The sequence below is a fragment of the Loa loa genome (genome assembly GCF_000183805.2).
Source record: "Loa loa unplaced genomic scaffold supercont3.5, whole genome shotgun sequence".
Lineage (NCBI taxonomy): Eukaryota > Metazoa > Nematoda > Chromadorea > Rhabditida > Onchocercidae > Loa > Loa loa.
Window position 1 is genome coordinate 596260 of NW_018108185.1, and position 18927 is coordinate 615186.

The 18927-nt window shown below is 33.4% G+C and overlaps 4 protein-coding genes across 4 annotated transcripts; 2 read left to right on the forward strand and 2 right to left on the reverse strand.

Annotated features, from left to right (window-relative positions):
• The first annotated feature begins 656 nt into the window (after positions 1-656).
• Positions 657-2234, forward strand: LOAG_00837 (hypothetical protein). Its single transcript, XM_003136377.2, has 4 exons — positions 657-752; positions 928-1013; positions 1172-1285; positions 1709-2234. The coding sequence occupies exons 1-4, from the start codon at positions 710-712 to the stop codon at positions 1790-1792; spliced, it is 327 nt and encodes a 108-aa protein (XP_003136425.1). The 5' UTR covers positions 657-709; the 3' UTR covers positions 1793-2234.
• A 2950-nt stretch (positions 2235-5184) lies between these two features.
• Positions 5185-7575, forward strand: LOAG_00838 (hypothetical protein; the record flags this gene model as incomplete). The annotated part of the gene is made up of 4 exons (XM_003136378.1): positions 5185-5218; positions 6173-6305; positions 6350-6442; positions 7437-7575. The coding sequence occupies 4 exons, from the start codon at positions 5185-5187 to the stop codon at positions 7573-7575; spliced, it is 399 nt and encodes a 132-aa protein (XP_003136426.1).
• Positions 7576-8614: 1039 nt separating this feature from the next.
• Positions 8615-16372, reverse strand: LOAG_16488 (hypothetical protein). The gene is made up of 16 exons (XM_020449140.1): positions 16354-16372; positions 15188-15300; positions 14959-15035; positions 14624-14708; positions 14249-14383; positions 13910-13999; positions 13565-13633; positions 13309-13406; positions 11887-12073; positions 11388-11639; positions 11041-11212; positions 10548-10729; positions 9931-10038; positions 9604-9743; positions 9374-9519; positions 8615-9134 (listed from the first exon to the last, which is right to left on the reverse strand). The coding sequence occupies exons 2-16, from the start codon at positions 15269-15271 to the stop codon at positions 9022-9024; spliced, it is 1938 nt and encodes a 645-aa protein (XP_020307400.1). The 5' UTR covers positions 15272-15300; positions 16354-16372; the 3' UTR covers positions 8615-9021.
• LOAG_16489 (hypothetical protein) lies at positions 16022-18858 on the reverse strand. Its single transcript, XM_020449141.1, has 9 exons — positions 18785-18858; positions 18457-18641; positions 18047-18150; positions 17877-17959; positions 17723-17781; positions 17436-17598; positions 17005-17139; positions 16719-16926; positions 16022-16619 (listed from the first exon to the last, which is right to left on the reverse strand). Exons 1-9 carry the CDS (start codon positions 18846-18848, stop codon positions 16400-16402), a joined length of 1221 nt encoding a protein of 406 aa, XP_020307401.1. The 5' UTR covers positions 18849-18858; the 3' UTR covers positions 16022-16399.
• Between the last annotated feature and the right edge of the window lie 69 nt (positions 18859-18927).

Below are 18927 nucleotides of genomic sequence, written 5' to 3' on the forward strand. Positions count from 1 at the left end.
AAAAGAAATAGATAAAATAGATAAGCAGGATGGTTCATATTTCAACTTTGATCATTCCCCCAAAATATAGAATGACATACTCCTTCATATTCTTCGTCCATTCAACTTTTTGGCCTGAATTCCTGGGAGACAAGAATGCGTAAGTGGATGAAAGTCCAACTGCAGGAGTAATTTGAATGAAATTGGAGAAACGGTTCATTTTAGCCAAATATAAGTATGTCCTACATGAAGTAACGTTACCAATTGTCCCTATTGCTTTTCGCCTAGAACGTCACAAAATTCAAATGCCTGTAGGTTTGGTACTTTTTCGATAAAATTCTGGCCCGAGTCGCAGTCTTTTTCAGTAGTCGAAGATGGCGCGTCCTTTTTTTAATACAGATTTTCAATGCAGATTGTTTGGTTGCTGCTGAATATCCTGGGAGTTTTTGAGCAGAATTTGAATATTTGAGTCTGGCTGATATCTGAGAAGGAATTATATCCTTGTGCGATACCAGCCATTAATATGAGAAATATTAGTTTTCCACTGCGAGGATGAAGTCTAGGTAGATGGAGATATTTCTGACAAGAGTTCAAATTACCCACTGAGAAAAGATGGTATTCCTCAAATTAGAACTGAGGTAGTAAGAGCGAAGGCCTAAAGTGCGAAGTTTAGTTACAAGTTCCAGAAATCAAGGGAGACGCAGTTCTCGTCAAACAAAGTTCACCAGAAATGTCAGCGAGAATTGGATATCAGCTGGAAGATATATCGCGATGTATGTCACTTTGATCATATGTTTCACGCTTCTCTGTTGTATTTCACAGCGCTTGAATCTTTCTCAAAGAAGTTCTCTTTGTGAAATAGATAATATTCTAACGAATGATTATAACAGTATAATCAAATCTGCGATTTCATTGTCACTATTTTATCCTGTAATTTAGACAATTTAGATCTAGATGGTTTGCGAGAGCAGAAGAAAGCAAGTGAAGATATCATTGGCCATTTGAAGAAAGAACGAGAATTAATCTCATTGCAGGTATATTGGTTTGCTATTTTCAGTGCATATGTCTTGGTCTGAAATTATTTTCACATTATTAATACTTTTACAGTTGGATGACCAAGTAATCAAGATATTTTTCATCGTTCCCGGTGAATTAATGGTCGTAGCTCTCTGATTATTTCAGTGTTATTCAGATTGATGAATTGCGTATGAAACTGAACACGCTAGATACGAGAATAGGAAAAGAGGAAGAAATTTGTTCACGTTTGGAAAGAACGATAGCGCATGCAAATGAAACATATGAAAAAGTATGTATCTGCAGTAATTCAAATTTTGCCTGCAGACGAATATGTGGATTTGCGCATTTTGTTTTTCGTGCTGATTTACCATTTATAACTCTCAGCTGATAGTTTACGGAGGGTCTCAATCCAATGCCCTTCAGTGTTGGAAAGAAATGTCTTGAAAGCAAGCACTGTGTATGGTTTCATAAGCGGAACGTGTTCATATTTAAACATATAACATTCTTAAGGGAAACTATTATAATTTGTCTGTCGTCATTACTATGAAATGAGCTACATGAAAATACTTATTACAGTAAACTTTATTCTCCATGTAAAAATAAAACTTTCTGACGGGAAATACGTTGGTCAACCTTGTATATCACTCACTTTAAAGTACATTTAACAAGAAACGTTTTGGCAAAATAGTTCAGTAAAAGTACTTTTTTTCAGCTTGTCGAATCCTCTCAAAGTTTAGTGGATTATGTTAAAAAAGAATATGAAGGTGCTCGCAGTTCAGGATCATCATTTACTTGAAATAAAATTGGTGTACACTAATCTGTACTAACCAGTAATGATGGCATGGTCAAAGAAGCCGTTTGGAGCTTTTAAATTTCTGCAAAGCAGTAGTGTTTCTTTTTATAAAGTAATGTTACTTTTCCATAGTACTCCTAATATCGCTTTCTCCATTTCATCACACGTATTATGTTTCAGTCGTCTAGATGTGGACATCAAAGATGTGACAGTATTATCGACTGATTTTTACCTGCAATTCTTTAATTCTTTATTTTTTCTAATGTCTGAAAATGCCGTTCGTTTTTTAATTCAGATAGTAAGTGTTAATTCAAATACTATGAGTGATTTTGAATAGTATTCGTACTGGTGTTCCTTAACACTTTTTAGGATTTCTTATCAAGTGGAAATGCGTTATACCGGATTGTCTTGGTAATGTTCCGTTCGAAACCATTTAAAAGTCATTTTCATCATTCTTCTTAGTATGAACTAAGGTTTTATACAATTCAGTTCAGTGCTTTTATGCAATTCAGTTCAGTTTAGTTCACCTTTTATGTAATACAATTCAACTCACAATTCACTTCTATGCCTGATGAATATTTCGCCATCTATAGATAGACAATATCACTGGAATTGATCTTTTGTCTAGAAAGAAAAAATTGGGGACTGGTACTTTTTATTTTATTCTTTTTATTGCTAAACTGTTATCAATATTTAACCGTATGGAGTTACTTTATTGAAATGAACTTGATATTAGTAATGCAGAATGCAATTTTGATATTCCTTAACAGAGTAAGAATATGGCTGCTTTCTAGTTGAGAAAACATCTATTGAGAAAATATCCACAAATTCCACAAATATTAGAATAGCGCTGAATTGTTGACTATTGAATTCGTAATTAATCATTTAATGGAAGAAAGAAAAGATAGTAAACGAAGTTAATATCTCAGCATAATAAGGTTATATGAAATCGATCACATTGGTGGAGCAATATTGGGTTTTTTGATGATCACTTTTTATGCTTACGAGATTTTACCGTTATTTACAATCCAAATACATTACTGGAGAGCCATTACCTCTAGTCCACTATTCGTTCAAGTTATATTGAAGAGCCTTTTGGATGTACAGGGGCCCAGGTAATGAAATCTTAGAATAATGCGATATCTTCGAATTTCAGATATTAGTCTTATCTTACCACATCAGTTAACGTAAATCGTTGTATTCGACATATTCTGCCATGGACGATGATAGGAGGTATTCCACATGTAGCAGTAAAATGATTGGTACCAACACACTATATATTGATATTAATATATATACACTATATATTGATTAATATATTGATATTAATAGCACACTGTGTACAGTTGATAGTATTGGTCAGATGAAATAAGATTTGCATATATCAAGACATCGATTTTGTAGATATTATCGGATCGTTTAAAAGAAAACGGGGAAAAAAGTTCTTGAGGAAGGAGTGAAATACAAAGGGGGACTCATGCACATGAGATGAGAGGGCAGAGATTACTTTTTCGATTGGAATAATATGTCGCACACTGTCACATTAGTAATCTTTCAGTATTTTGTCATCATACATAGCGTAGGAATTAAATAACGTCATGTGGTTGTGTTTCAGTAAGGGCTTGGAACAATGCGAATTTCATGTCCAGTTTTAAAAATTGGTAGTTATATTGTAGTTTAGGTTCCTGGTCAAAAATCATTTCCAATGCACTTCTCAACTCATCCATCCCTCTCGTTGACGTCAAGGCATGCCTCATTCACTTGGACAGAGGGGCAAGATACTATATTGAACAATCATAGCTACTGTGATAATAATCCAAATAAATTCCAAATAAATTTTGGGTATATTGAGGGGGATTTAAGAAATGCATATTGATCTGTAAACTCTTATCATCTATCCTCTTCTACATAGGAGTTTGGTTGTGAAATAATTGACTTTGTCATATTAATATCCATGATTCTTCACAAGTTCCATGTTTCTCAGAGTGTCATTTAATTCACTAGGTGATCAGGAATCAAAGAACCTCAAAAATGTACCATTAAAAAAATAGTGTCCACTTTATTCACACTTCCTGCAAAAACACACTCAACTGTTGTGCGTTATTTCCCTTCATAATTTTCCAGGAATTAATTTATGGGATAAATCCAAGCTTAATGAATCATCAAATCATCGTAATCATTATTCATTAAAGGATGATTCTGTCAATAACTTTTATGTTCCATGCTGTAACGTGTTTTTCTAGTCATCGGGAAGTCTTCCATGCAGTGGTATTGGGTAGGCTTCCATTAGAAAAGTTGCTATTGAAGTGAAAATTTTACGGAAAACAGTTGATATTTGCTGAACTAAACATTTCATCTGTTGTACTACGAGACGTCACTGACTGAGAAAAGCAAAACTCGATAAATTTCGAGGACGAATTTTAAAATTCTTTTAAAGGAAGATTATTTGTTTCGCAGGAACTGAGTTATCAAGTATCGGAAGATTTAACAGCACTACCCAAAGAAATATCACTCAGTTCAATGCTGAATGAAGAAGCATGTGTGTATACAGATGAAACGATTGGGATGAAATGCATTGCTGAGGTCTAAACATTATGTTTCAACACTCTTTCATAGCAGCGTAGTTTGGGAGTTGAACAGGATTCTGTACTCCATTGAATATTCTATTAAAAACAAGAAAATAAAATCATCATTCATGTAGGTGTTTCAGTTCCAAATTTATCTTCACTTATGAAATTGCATGCTGCAGAAGAAGGCGTTGATTTAAGGAAATAACTTGTGGTATATTGCGCAGAAGCTAATTATCTTCTGCTTGCTATCCGTGATTTGCCACTATTAAACGACTATGATTATGAGTCCACAAACTTCGCTGACGCCGAAAAGCCATACTGTTCGCCACTGTTACGTCATTCAAAAAAATATCTTGCTTATTGGGTAATGAGTTTAAATTTATCTTGTAGAGCTCTGGTTTCTTCGAGATCTGAATTCTTAGTAGTAGGCTCTTCTCCTGTTCTCCTAATCTAGCTGTTCCCAACTAGTGGTTTGCGAAAATAAAATATAATACATGACGGCGGCGGCGCAGTGCAGAAAATAGGAGGAAACTGTAGTTATCAATGTTTGATAAACTAATACGTTAAAAGTTTTGGTTGAAGTTTATTTTTCAATTAATAGAAGTTATTGTTTTCGAACCTTGTAGTCCCTGCTACAAATGAAAACGCCAAAATGGTCCTGATCAAGGAGGGACACCATTGTCCTAAGCCAGTGGGCTGTTTTTTCTTGACTCCACCTATCACAGCGTTCTAGATTGCTATAGTCTTATGTTGGATAACTGTCAGTTATTTGAATTTTAATTGAGAAAAGGATAAGAAGAAAGGCTATAGAATTACAGCTGTATTATGATAGCACGTTCCACTGAAGCTCCATTCTCAGGTTGTCGAGTATGATCTGCTTTTGGGTTCATTTGTGCTCTATCACTTATGCTTGAGAATGTGGGAAATTCTCAAGTTGTTATTACGGAGGCTTAAGGAAGCAGTCCACTTATTTAACGAATTTTAGGTTCTCGAACTTTCTATGGTCAAAATTCATAAGAAGCAGGTTGATATTTGCTCTTTATAAATAAATATGTAATTCGAATGCTTCTTTTCCTATTTTTAGTTAAAGAAGATTCGAGTTAGTGTTGGTATTTTTTGGACGATATGATAATGAACTTCTCTATGATAACCGCTGATAGTTTCATCATCTGAAAAGAATTAATTATCTTATAAATATCTTTAAAATTCCGTAGAAATTCAAGAATATTCGATTAGCTATATGGCAAGGGTTTTTTTTTTCTCAAAGGGTAGATTATTTCTGTAGTGGCAGTGAAAAAGTTTTTTTGCAAAGTGCGAAGTTGCGATAGGCAGACAAATTAATGGTAAGGTTTATTATTATATCAGCAAACAGCTGATATAAGATTTGCATATTCTTGGAGCTGCATAGAGATCTTTACAATATTACAAAAAAGTATGTAACAAAGTTTTTCGGTTTTCCGATAGTGATTGATATTTTGTAGATACAGTGTTTGAAGCTGTAATAGTCGGAAGAATGTGAATGAAGCACAAGTTACTTTGTATTTCAAAAATAAGTTGTTTCGAGGAATCGTACAATGAATATAGATAACAATTCGTTGGAGGCATTTAGAAGCCCGAATATGCCTTCCAGTTGCTCATATAGATGTTGATATAAAAGGCAAGCAGAATGGGTTTGTAACGAATGAGTTTTGTTTAGTGGAGTCAGCGCAGTTTTCCAGTTCTTTTACTGTTTTCATTTGATCCAGCTTTTGACTCAGCTAAGTTTTTTTTGATATGACAACTTGAGTATTTTTTGAAAGTATAACTTTTGCAGTTAATCATGATTCTATATTTCGCTCTCTGTCGGCGGCTCCATTCGTAATACACGACAAGTTATATCGAAATGTTGGATTGATGAGAATTTTTCCATCAATTTCCATAGAAAGTGTAAATCGAGGTGTTATAAGGTTTGCTTGATGATGAATATAAACGAGTTTAGCTGCATTTGAAGTTGGTCAGCTGTTCTCAAATCAAGTCAAAAACCAGAAAACGAATCACATTATAAATCAATGTCGCAAGCCATTCGTGCCTGTTTTCTACTTGGGTTTATGAAAATCATACCAAATATATCGTTTAGTTAACATGTTTCATTAGGATTCGCAGCACTTTTCAATAAATCTAAAAGAAAATGCATTTTTTTAAGGATTTAAGAAAACTGCTTGTTTTCGAAATAAGTGGGAAACTCGTTAATTCTTCTTCATGTTCTAAATTTCTAGAGGAAAACTGTAATGGAAGTGAACTTTCAGGTTAAAATATCCTTGCAAGCACCCACTGAAAATTTATCCTCCAAATATTTGGTGCTGCTGATATGCCATCCCATAGAACAAATATAATAGATGAACTGAAGAAATCTACCGTTAGAGGATGTGTTCCTATTAATTGCTCAGAATATGTCCTGGGACAAGTAGACGTTAAGTACTCAACATGGTTAGCATGTATGTTCATTCATGTTATGTTTATCTGAAAAAGCTTTAAATTTTTTTTACATAAATTTATTTGATTACTCAAGAAAAAAAAAAAAAAAGTGATTAAATTATAACTTAATGCAGGCACTCCCTCGTTGTCTTTTTTCATTTTATTTGCTAGCTTGAATTGAGCAGGTTTGTCTGCTTTTCTACCTTTCATGTATATGACTTGTCACCATAATTGCTTGCTCCTAAAATGTGTTTTCATCTGTGAAATCATATGAATCATTGTATGAAATCGTATCTGAATCGTTGAATTTCCATATTCCTTTAACTATCTCACTGTTTTTTCAGGTTCATGATATAGGAGTTATTCATGGTTCGGATATGACTACGGAAGTAGCCTTAACAAAATTGTCGTACGGAACTGAGCAAAAACTGTTGGGAACCTTCAAACAAGAAAACATGGTGGTCAAAAATATCAGACGCGAACTAACTGTTAAACAACCAAAGCTACTCCGAGACCTTGAAATTGGTGGATTTCCGAAAAAATTTATTGCTGTTTTTCAGCTGAGCTTTTTTCCATTTCTAATCAAAATTATATTTTTTAAACTATAATTTAATGTATTACAGTTCCACAGATCTAAATATTTCTTATGAAATGGGATTTTTCCGCTATGCTGTCCTTCCACAATTACTATGTTATGAGCTAACTGTGAAAAGTGATGTCGAGATGCCTAATGCATTTCGTGAAAACGGAGCTAATTATTGAAAACGGAGCTAACTATTGATTACGACAGATACAACGCTTTATATATGGCAGCAAGTTGACCCAATGTGTTTGTTCCCAATTTAAATGAGGAATTGGACAGAGTTTGTCTCAAAAAAAAAAAAATGTGCACCCTGCATATGCTGTTGTTGGTTATGTTATCCTTTCGCAGACTATGCGTATCAGGATCTTTTGTAAGCCTTATTTAACACTCCTCCAGCCAAATTTATTATCTCCATGAATTCCTTTGGTGGTTTTACATTTTTTAGCATTGAACCGCAGACAGAAAGCTTCTGCATGACAGATTCGTAAGCTTTCTGATAATCTATATCTTACAAGAATCAGTGGGACGAGAATAAACGTGCAGCTGCGATTGGAATGAACGATAGTGTGCATTGAGATTTTGCGGTTAAAAAGTTTTATTTCCAAAAATAACGATGTCCTTCTGATTAAAATTTCAATTTGTTTGCCAAACACATTTAAAAAATGCTCTATGTGCCAGTTGTGACAATGGAGATACTGAATTCCTTTTGCTGCTGGAGCTGATATAAACCGACAGGATATAGCCGCAGAATTGCTCTGCATATTACATGTTTCAACACTTTTTTTCCAACTGCTTAGTTGTTTCTGCGAATACTTCCTATCTACTGTCATTTTTGTAAAAAAATAGCAAATAATATCTTGGTTGTATTTTACAGGAAAAGTGATCCAAACAAAAGCGATTATTTTGAATTAACACCGCTTGGGCATGCTGAGAAAATTAGAAGATACGATCATCAGAATGCGTAAAATTCAATAATATTATTGGAGGAAATAAACATTTTTATAATGAACGTATTTAGAATTATGATATAACTTTTTTAAAAGATAATTTCCGTTTGGCCTTTTTCTCGCAAAAACAGATATAGCAGTCATGAAAGCTTCTTTTCACTCATTTCTTGTGCTAATTTACTACTTAGTATTAAAAAACAAAATGTTCGTGCATCCTTGTATGGGTGTTGATATCATCTCGAAATTTCTTCCTTTTTTTTTTTGTGTAAGGTGCGTTTTGACGGTCAAATGAACAAAATCATGACAATGAAATGTATGGATTGTTTTTCGAAACAAAAAGTGACAGGAAGTGCACATTTTGAAGCATGTTTTAGGGTGATGCAGCGCAATACAATGATGAGTACAATGATGAGTGGTGTAAATGGAGAACAGGAAAATTTCGACATAATCGATAGAAGATAGGATGAGTAAAATAAGTAGGATCCGACGAACCTGGACTGAATTTTACATGTATTTATAATTTTTCAGAGAGATGGAAAACATTATCAGCAGGTCTCATGCATCTGCGTAACTGCAGTGTTGCATCAGTGTTATTTTAACGGCTTCAACTGAACTCTTCATGTAACGAAACTCTAGAGAAATCAGATTTGTTCCCAGATGAGAATTTTTTTTCCGCTGCTAAAATTCATTTCCGGGAATACTCATGCAGTGAAAATCTCTTCTGGCAGCTTTAATTTCTTCATCGTCAAATAAAGCTTCGAATTTCTTCAAAAATTCTTCGAACTGCCCGGCTAAAAATACAAGAATAACAAATATACCCTCACATTTAATGAATATATTTAATAAGGACAAACCTTTATATTTAATATATTTAGTAAGGATAAACCTTTATATTTAATGAAGTAATTATTTTAATTACTTTGTTATGCGACGGAGATCAATAAATATATATTTGCTAGGAAGATGTATTTAGTTGAACAAAACAATTTTTCATTAACCAACTAAACAGTGCAAATGGAAAGGAACTAACAATTTGTGCTGCAACTTCTAACTTTCGAACCACGTTTAAGGAAGTATGAAAAGATAGCATAACGAATCAAACGATCTTCCTTCCACGCACTCTCAATGAGCTTTAAACCATTTACCTTATCTGCTGATTGTGAACTTTCCAAGAATCTGCAAATAACTAATGGCTGTTTCTGGACTTCCAATTACTCCTTATTTTGAAATCTATTCAATAAAATTGCAATATTGTCAAACCTGACGGATTCTATAACCAGACTTCTAGCAATTAAAATCTCAACAATTTCTTCGGTAGCAGTGCCAAGTCTCGAGAGCATATCCAAAGCGAGTTGAACCAATGGAGAATACTTTGCTTCATGAGAAAGAAGTTGAAATGCCTAAAAATGAGCAGAGAAATTTTTGGAAGAAAGAGATTCTTTTGGCTGAAGGGCAATGTGCATTAACCAGTATGATTTGAAATTTAAAAAAAAAGAAAGTTCAGTGAGGACTTCATCAAAGTAAAAAAAAAGCACACTGATGTAGCTGTTGGAATGATGATTGTTTAAAGAAATTAATGGAACAAACAAGTTGTTTGGAATCTGGAATAATGCGGTACAGAAGAAGCTGATGAAGTCTTTCGAACTGTCCCATTGTAATCATAGTGGGTACCAATATTTCATTCAGGAAATACGGCTGAAAAATTGGGCACGCTGAAAACAGCAAGAAGTCGTTGGATTTACATTTATTCAACAAACTCTGTGACCTTTCAGATTTAATTTTTCTTCCTTTACAAACGATTTATAAATTTTTTGCCATCTCAGTTTCATATATATATTGAGCTTATAAAATTTACCAGTTACTGTCAAAAATTCATGATGATAAAACAAAAAAAGAGATTAAAGAGGAAATGACAGCTTCCGGCAATCAACCCCACTTTTGAAGAGCCCTGCGATTGTAGAAGCAGACTTCGAAAACAGGAACCTCGATCATCCATTATATCACACTGAATTTGCATAAGAATTCTCTCCAACTTTTTTTACCTGTACTGGTTTTCATGGAATCTGATAAATTGCCTTGATGCACTTTAATCCTTATGTTTAATGCAATCTTCCGTAAGTTATGAGATGGCTGAGCTTCACTTGCACAATCAATCATTCTAAGATTTGAGGAAGTAGTTGAAACAAACAACTACAATAACGAACCTGTACTTCTAACTTGTTTTCTCGCAAAGCAGTAAGATAGCGCAACATATACTGCAGAAAACGTAGTTTCTGATCTAAAGTATAATCATCCGGCAGCAGGAATAAATTGCCCACAACGTCTCCCTGTTCAATTGTAATTTCTTTGTACGGTTCAGCCATCAAAGTATATTTTATACCACTGTCTGCAGAATTAAAACAATCCTTTCTTTTTGAGGCCATACTTTTCTTGTGCCGACGCGACCCAACAATATAAAAGAAGGAAAAAGAATTGAATACATTCTGTTACATCCCTCACCTTAGGAAATGAAACTTATCTAAATTAGACAATAAATTATCTCAGGAAAGCTTGACTAAAACCTTTGAAGGAGCTCTAACGAGAACGACGTAATGACTACATTACTAAAAACATATTTTTGCAAACTACAATAACTACTGGGAAGGGGGAAAAAAAATTATAAGATAAAATATGAGTTAAAATACTGAATGAAATTACCGCCATGTCTCGAAATTGGAGGAGAACGTTTAGCAATTGCTTTCGCGAACCAATTAAAAACATGTGTCAGTTGCTTCAGTTTCAGCTTATGAGCAACTATGCAGCGTCTCAAAATTTCCAAAAACACTGACTTTGGAATACATCTATTATACAGGAAACGTAAGTACTGATACTGAAAGGATTTCGTTAGTATAAAGAAGATTAACTTCTATTTTTTCTGTCAAATTTTCTTTAAGTTTGCATGCCATTCAGACATACATGAATTTATAAATTAAGCAATGAAAACAAAGGCCATTTCAGACATACAAGAATTTTTTTAATTAAGCAATGGAAACAACAAATATTACCTTGTCGTCAATACAATTTTCAGCTTCAACTGGATCTAAAGAAACTGATGTGAAAACACCAACACTTGCATCCGTAATAAAGTTTGGCTGAAACATCACCCAAGAAGGACTGTATAATTTGAATTCGTGACAAAATTTGGCCTGTAGCGAGTCCGAACAGTTCAATGAAGTTTTAAAAAGAGCATGTGAGATGCAAACACCTTTTGTAACTTCGCCCAAACCAATATCGAAAATTAATGATGTTTTTGAACTCTGAAAAGACAGTGATGAATGTGTCAACAAAACATGTCCTTAACAGACTGGGTAGAATGCCAATATAAACGTCAATACGATATCTGCCACAATCTATTAATATAAACAATTACTCTTACTCCTTATCTACTGAAATTACGTCTATCAACAATGATGCTAACATGAACTATGGAAAATCTGAAACAACAGATTTTTTTAAATCCTCTTTTAGATACAAATTTTTAATTTTTTGATTTCAGAATCATACTTGATGGTGTACAACAACCAAATTATCAAATCCGTGCAAGGCAAAGGCACCGACTATATCCAAATACAAAATGTGAGCAAGCTTTGGTACTTCCGTCCCACTCACACTCATTTTATACAAAGCGATTTCAGAACTAGTAGAATCGCGAGTGCCACTGCGCAACACTGTTATGTACAACGAATTATATCTGAAAAAATATGGTAAGGCATGCTTGAAGATTAATAATTATTAATATATTCACGATTGCTCCGAAAGAACTTAAATATTCAGTCAAGCATTTTGGAAAAGAACTATTGAAACCCTTTGTTTGGGGGATAAACTCAATTCAACAAATATTGCTCCATGGAAGATTTAACCTCTTGGTGGTTACCGATTTTTGATCTCGCTGAAAGATCTATGTTATTACATATCACATAAACAAGGTTCAAATCAACTTGCCAGAGCAGAACAACGCTCTTTTTCTTCCTAAATAAGACCACCGGAATGATTTTAAAATGGCATATAAATTCATACACTAAATCTATCATTATACAGTAGTTCTTACGAAACATTCTTCGAATAGTGCGCAAACGAAGTTATACATAAGATTCAGGGTGTTTTAAAATACACGAATTGTAAATGGTCACAAGGGCTAAGCTTAAATTTTCAATCTCAACTTAAATATCATTAGTATTTCAACATTGAGCAAGAGATTACATATCTGCAATCTGAAAAAGGCAAATCGTTTGAAAATAGCATAAAAGGAACTTCGTTTTTAGCCACCACTAATTCCATCACCACGACTTTTGGAAAAGAGTATAAATTGGAGAAAGCTTTCGAATCTTTTGACAAATGAGAAAATAGTTGAATGAGAGTTGATAATAATAAAAGGGACAGAAAAATTAAAAAAAAAAAGAACTTCACAATTTTTTGAAAAAACTGATTTCTGTAAATGTGCTCATGATGAGCCTATCATCCTCTAGAGTTGATATTTTGAACTGTTTTTTTTTTTTTTGAATTGGGGAGCTTTCAGTTAACCTCTATATAGAAGCATCTACACGGATATTTCAGCTGAGAATCCAGGTCATTATAGCTAATGGTTAATTTCGAATCCGCTAATTCACCAGATCGAAGTGTGAGATAATAAGAGGAGCTTATTAACGTTGGATGTGAAAAGGATGATAAACCAAATTATCCAGGGAATAATTTATGTTTTTTGGCAATATTTTTTTATGCGCTTTACAGTGAGAACTTACGAGACATCTGAAATGATCGGAAGATAAATCCTTGAGCATTCCTTGATAGATAGCTAGTTTGCCAGAAAGCCCTATTACGACCTTAGAGAATACAATTCCAAAAATTAGATGATACAACAGTTAAGGCATAATTCCATGCAAAGTCAAAAAACGAATTTGAAATGCTAAACAAAAAAGAATAACAAACAGAGATATGATGGATACTTCTCGTTTCAATAGCCGCGGTTTTGTATTCGAACTATCAAACTCGACTTCGAACTTCATTAATCGATATATACTTCCATTCTAAATTACAATAAAAGATGAACGCAGAAATCCCATAGCTTGGACTATTATTTTATCTTCTCAATTTTTTGATTTAGGAAAAATAACAATTTCGCTGATTTACCATATCGACATTAAATCCACCCTTTCTTCAATCAATAGAAAGTTAATAATAGTACCTGAATAGCAAAAGGATTTAATAAAGCACCGGCAACTCCACACGATACAATAAGCAGCTGTGAATAAGGCTGAAGATTTCACATCGAATATTAATAAGGAGCACAAAAATAAACGAAAAAAAAATCATATTTATGAAAATTTCGCAGAATTTCCCTTAGCAGACAATAATCAGTAGAATACTTAGTCATTTAAATCCATCAACAAAAACAGAAAAGTGATTGAATAAGTGCTTCGGAATAGTATTAGCCACCATACTAAGTAGAAGCAATTAACAGATAACTTGAAGTAAAAGAAAAATAAACGCATATTTAAAAGGAATCAAAAGTATGAATATTAGAACATACATAATATAAATACCAATATAACGAAATATTGTATGATTTCAACAGCTTAACCGATTTCTTCTCTGGTTTTACTTGATACAACTCTAATCCCTAAAAAACTGCATGAAACTAACAGCAGTACTTGAAAAAGTGGATTAAAGATAGGGTTAAAGATAGATTAAAAGAAGTGGATTAAAGATATGGAATAAAGATTTTTTTCTTTTTCTTGAATCCACATACATTTAATTTGTTTGAAAAATAACCCTTACCAATCTACTATTATTTTTATTTGAAAAATCTTTAGCTGGAAAAAAACGAATTTTCGAATGATAAAAATTGGAGTGTAAGGTAAACAAAAACCTGATTTGTAATAAAGAGAATTTGGCTGTTCAGGATCCATTCCAGGCTAATGATATGTGCTGAACGATTTTTCGTTGATTGTGAAAAAGACGTGGATAAAGTATCAGTACTAAGGGCTGTGAAATTTATAAAATCCTTAAAATAATGTATATTCTTCTTTTGACATGATAAAATTATTCCAAAATTATTGCTGATATGCATCTAATTACTAAATTTATTGGAAAATCGAGTCCAGAAAATTAGCTCAAATTCACTAGTGTTTTGAATTTTATTATTAACTATGAACTGGGTTTTACATTGCTAATCTACCAGAGTATAAGCATTATGAATCTCCAAACTGCGCCATCAAATTCCAATCATTTATTAGAAACTTACGACAGTAGATTCATCATACTGCACAGATATCAAGCATTTATCTGGAGAAAATTTGATAGCACGAATTTTGCTCTTGTTCTTCAATCTTAAATATACGTCAGTATATAGAATTACTGTAAGGTGGTATCCAGTAGGACACCATTCTCGAATAACATTTGCGACAGAATTCATTCACCGTACAGGAAAATCTATCAAAAAATCATAAGTAATTGGGATGCAAAAGAATGTATTCATTGAAGATAGTCGAATGTGATTCAAAAGAATGGATTCATAGAAGGAGATGGACAGTGGTAATTATTTTCCAACGCTATTTCGAGTTTATAAATTAAAATCACCGAATAGGGGCTATCTCGTTTGATTCGAGTCCATAGGCTTTTATTTCTACGACATCTTCGCCACGAACTGTTACAATCTAAATGAAAAATTTCACGAACTCCCTTGTCTCATCACTGCAATTTCAGCAAGCACAGCAGTTTTACGTTGGTCGGAATGAAGCGACCACTGCACTCTCCACATTTCATTTAACTTTCTCTTAAATTATTTATTTTCTTCCGATATTGTTACCTTTTTATTAACATCATCATAAAAGATTTCACTCAGCGCACTCCCCGATTCGAAGATGACATGAGGTTCGCCTATATGAAGCATTAACAATAGCAGCGATTTCGAATAATAATCTGCAATTTAATTTCTTCACAAGTGATGAGACAACATTCCTACCGATAACTTCAAAGAATTTATCCGTAAATAATCGATATTTCGGAAGTTGTGTCGGACTACTATCTCTTGCAAATCTTTATCGTGTAATTTTTAAGTTAATTTTCCAAACTATTTTCAAAACGGAGTTCGAAATTAAAAGCTATTTATTCAAATTTAAAGAAGGACAAATAAATGGCGAAAGTAAAGATAAAATGTTTTGCAAAAATTATGTCAGCAATGTACCGCTAAAAGATAAAAGCAAAAATAAGAAAAGAAAAAAGGAAAATAGTTTTATGCATTTCAACCTATGAATTATCAAAATGTGGCATCTCCCGATTACAATTTCCTGTTATGTACAACACCATCAATATAATGCAATAGAACCTCACTAGACCGCTGAATACTAATTGCTTGATGTTAAGGTCCATAATCTTTAATCTAAGAAACCCGAGGGCAACAGTTCAGATAATGTACGTAATTCAGGCCTCATATTTTTTAAATGCAAACCTCCACTTCATTTTCACTTCACCTCAAATTGCTATGTCATAACAAATATAACAAATAAAGTTCAAAGACATTGATTGTTATTTTTTCATTTACAAATAAATTTCACTTAATATTTTAACTAATTCGACTAATATTCTGAACAGTGGGAACCTCTTTCTTTTCATTTAAAGTAAGAAACGAGTCATTTTGTATGCTTACAATAAATAGCCTGTACAGATCAAGTAAATAGCTTAATAAATATGGATGTCTCCTTCAGGCAATGTAGATTCCAATGAGAATTCCTAAGATGATTTATTTTATGCAATCAAATACAACATGTTAAGTGCAAAAGAAAAGCCTACTTCGTCTTTTCTATTTTAAAGAAATATAGCTAAAAAATCACAAATCACCATAATCAAAAACAGAAAATTGAACAGTTAAAAATCATCTGCTTGCATGCATCTTTTTAAAACACTATAAAGCAATTAAAATGAATATTTAGCAATCTGAATCGAAAGACTGATATCAAAAAAACAATAGCTTACGTCGACAACTCGTTTTTTCTCTCTTCTATTCTTTCCTTTTTCATATTTATATGGATCCATTAACATTTGGATTGCGCATTTTAGTTACTAGGTTTGGTTCCTTGAAAGATGATATCTTCGCTGCAGCAGCACGTTTGTATCGCATTTTTTCATTTAAATTTGCTACATTGGAAATGCCAGTGGAAGGTGTAAATGATGGAACTGTCAGTAACTTGCTGATTTCTTTCGTAGCCTTTGCATTATTTCCCGAGCTTTTTTTACATCTTCTACAAACGGAAAGTCATTAGAGGACCAAAAAAATAAATGAATGAATAAATAAAATATTTTCAATCGATATTGTTCACATTTTTTAAACTATTAACTACTTCGGAGTTTCGTTAGTTGAAATCTTCCTTTTCTTTTTCGTGTGCATAACAATTTCCAATTTCTCGATCTGGTTGTTTTTCGCGGGAGTATTTTCATCATATGTTGTCGTAGTTAATGTTTCACGATTAGAGAATACCGTGGAGGTTTCAGGTGCACAGATCGTGGTGGGAGTTATAAGTTCCGTCATAGCAGCAACAGCCGATGGATCTGTAGCACAATTTTAGTTCTTTCAGTACAAAAACTAAAACAGGAATAATTCTGGACAGATTTATACGAGTGAATGACCTTCGTGGTTCTGAGTTGAGAGCAATGAAACCATTTGAACTGATGTTTCAAGTTTAGAAAATGTGGCGGAGGTTCTAGGTCCTGAGGTAGTGGTAGACATTACAAGTTCCGCGGGAACAGCAACAGCTGACGGATCTGAAACACAATTTTGGTTTTGTTTACTTTAAACACTTTTAAAATTTTAGACGAGAATTAAAAATTAAAACAGTTCTGAATCGAGAAAGACGAAATCTTTCATTTCGTTTTAGGAAAGACACTTCAACAAAAGAGGTTTCCATATCGTTTTCCAAAAACTCACAAATCTATAAAGATTTCCTGTGTCTGAAATTCAAATGAGGCTATGAACTGTAATTGAAAATTCTGTAAGAAAAGTGAGGATTCAAGAAAAATTGGAAATCTTCCTGAAATTCTAGCACACAGGTGAAACCGACCAAATTCATGAGGCTCCTTTTTGATAAAAAAAGTTTGTCGTCGACTATTACGACTAGATTTGCGACCATCTGACGATCGTTCACAGCCATTACTGCTTATAGGCACGATTAGAACTCTATCAGAAATAGCATCTTCATTTTCATCCATCTCACCGTAAATATCCTAAACATTAAAAATAGTGTCAATTTGAAGAGACTGATTGCACACTGATGGTTAGGTTATGCCAAAGTCAAATTCAAATTATATATTTCTAAGAGGGGAAAAACTGGAGAAGCAAATAACCTACCTCCTCTACAGCTTCAAGAGCAGACGGCTGTTGCGCATGACGTCCAAGGATTTCGTTTCCTTAAATTATGATCATCAAATTAACTGTATTGTATTAATCTGCATTATCAAAATTTGATAATTTCGTTAATTTGATAAGAAAGTGTGATGAGAACCTTTTTCGCATGTTGAGGGCACTACAACACTTCGACTGCATCCACCTGTATAAACGTCACCGTCATCGAAATTATTGGACAAGCTAAAAAATCAAATGATTTCACTAGAGAGATAATAAAAGACAATGAGATTCACTGATAAGCAATATATAAAAACAAATTTTACTAACAGAACGTGATCGAGGCGACCCGCTGCATAATCAAAATCCGCTTTTGTTTTCTTCATATACTGCAGAGTACGATTAGCTATAGATTTCAAGTGTTGCACTCTTTGCTGCAGAACAAATTAATTCTTTATTTCTTGCACTTTTTTAAATGAAAACGGAAATGTGTATAGAAAGACTTTGTTCAGATACTTTCTATCAGAAAAAGAAAATAATGCAATTTAAATTCATTTTGTGCAGAACACTACCATATAATACTATATAATCCACACAGAACATTAGCACATAACGTACCATATCTCATTTAACCTACCAAGCTATTTCTTCCTCCAATTAGCTTACTCAAACTCGATTAATTTAACGGTTCATCAAAAACTCTAATGCTACTAAACAACAGAAAAAAAGAAAAAACAAGCCTGCAATCGTTTCCTCACAATCATTTCGATACGCTCTTCATCACTCGTTGATTCAAGTCCAGCAATTCGTCTTTGTAAGTCAACGATTTCGTTTTGCAGTCGGCTAATCTCTGCTTTAGCGAATGCAAGTTGAATGCGAAGCTGTTGATTTGCAGCAACCAATGAACGATTCGATTGAACGGTACCTAAACTGATCATTTTCCATGTTTTTAGCACTCACCTCAGATGATCCCTTCAATCATATCTGAAAGTGAATGAAATCCTTTACTGGATGATAGAGTTGTATTAAGCACTTCTGGCTCTCAGAATACAGTGAAGTCAAATTTACTCAGTTTATTGCCGAACGTCTCCACTGAACTCGAATTGGCCCCACTGGTCTTGATAGCAGCCATTTCCCTAAAATATAAATATATTAAGCAATATAACAACCTTTCTCACTAAAATATCAAACCCAAGTACAATTTCCCTTTT

Coding starts and splice junctions, on each gene's coding strand:
- LOAG_00837 (XM_003136377.2), top strand. CDS start 710: ATGTCAGCGAGAATTGGATATCAGCTGGAAGATATATCGCGAT. Junction 1,014..1,171: donor GAGAATTAATCTCATTGCAG/GTATATTGGTTT, acceptor AGTGTTATTCAG/ATTGATGAATTGCGTATGAA. Junction 1,286..1,708: donor CAAATGAAACATATGAAAAA/GTATGTATCTGC, acceptor ACTTTTTTTCAG/CTTGTCGAATCCTCTCAAAG.
- LOAG_16488 (XM_020449140.1), bottom strand. CDS start 15,271: ATGCTTCATATAGGCGAACCTCATGTCATCTTCGAATCGGGGAGTGCG. Junction 13,634..13,909: donor TATATTGGTATTTATATTAT/GTATGTTCTAAT, acceptor TGAAATCTTCAG/CCTTATTCACAGCTGCTTAT. Junction 12,074..13,308: donor GAAGTATCCATCATATCTCT/GTTTGTTATTCT, acceptor ATATTTTTTCAG/ATATAATTCGTTGTACATAA.
- LOAG_16489 (XM_020449141.1), bottom strand. CDS start 18,848: ATGGCTGCTATCAAGACCAGTGGGGCCAATTCGAGTTCAGTGGAGACG. Junction 17,599..17,722: donor CTCTTGAAGCTGTAGAGGAG/GTAGGTTATTTG, acceptor TTTAATGTTTAG/GATATTTACGGTGAGATGGA. Junction 16,620..16,718: donor TCAACTAACGAAACTCCGAA/GTAGTTAATAGT, acceptor TTCCGTTTGTAG/AAGATGTAAAAAAAGCTCGG.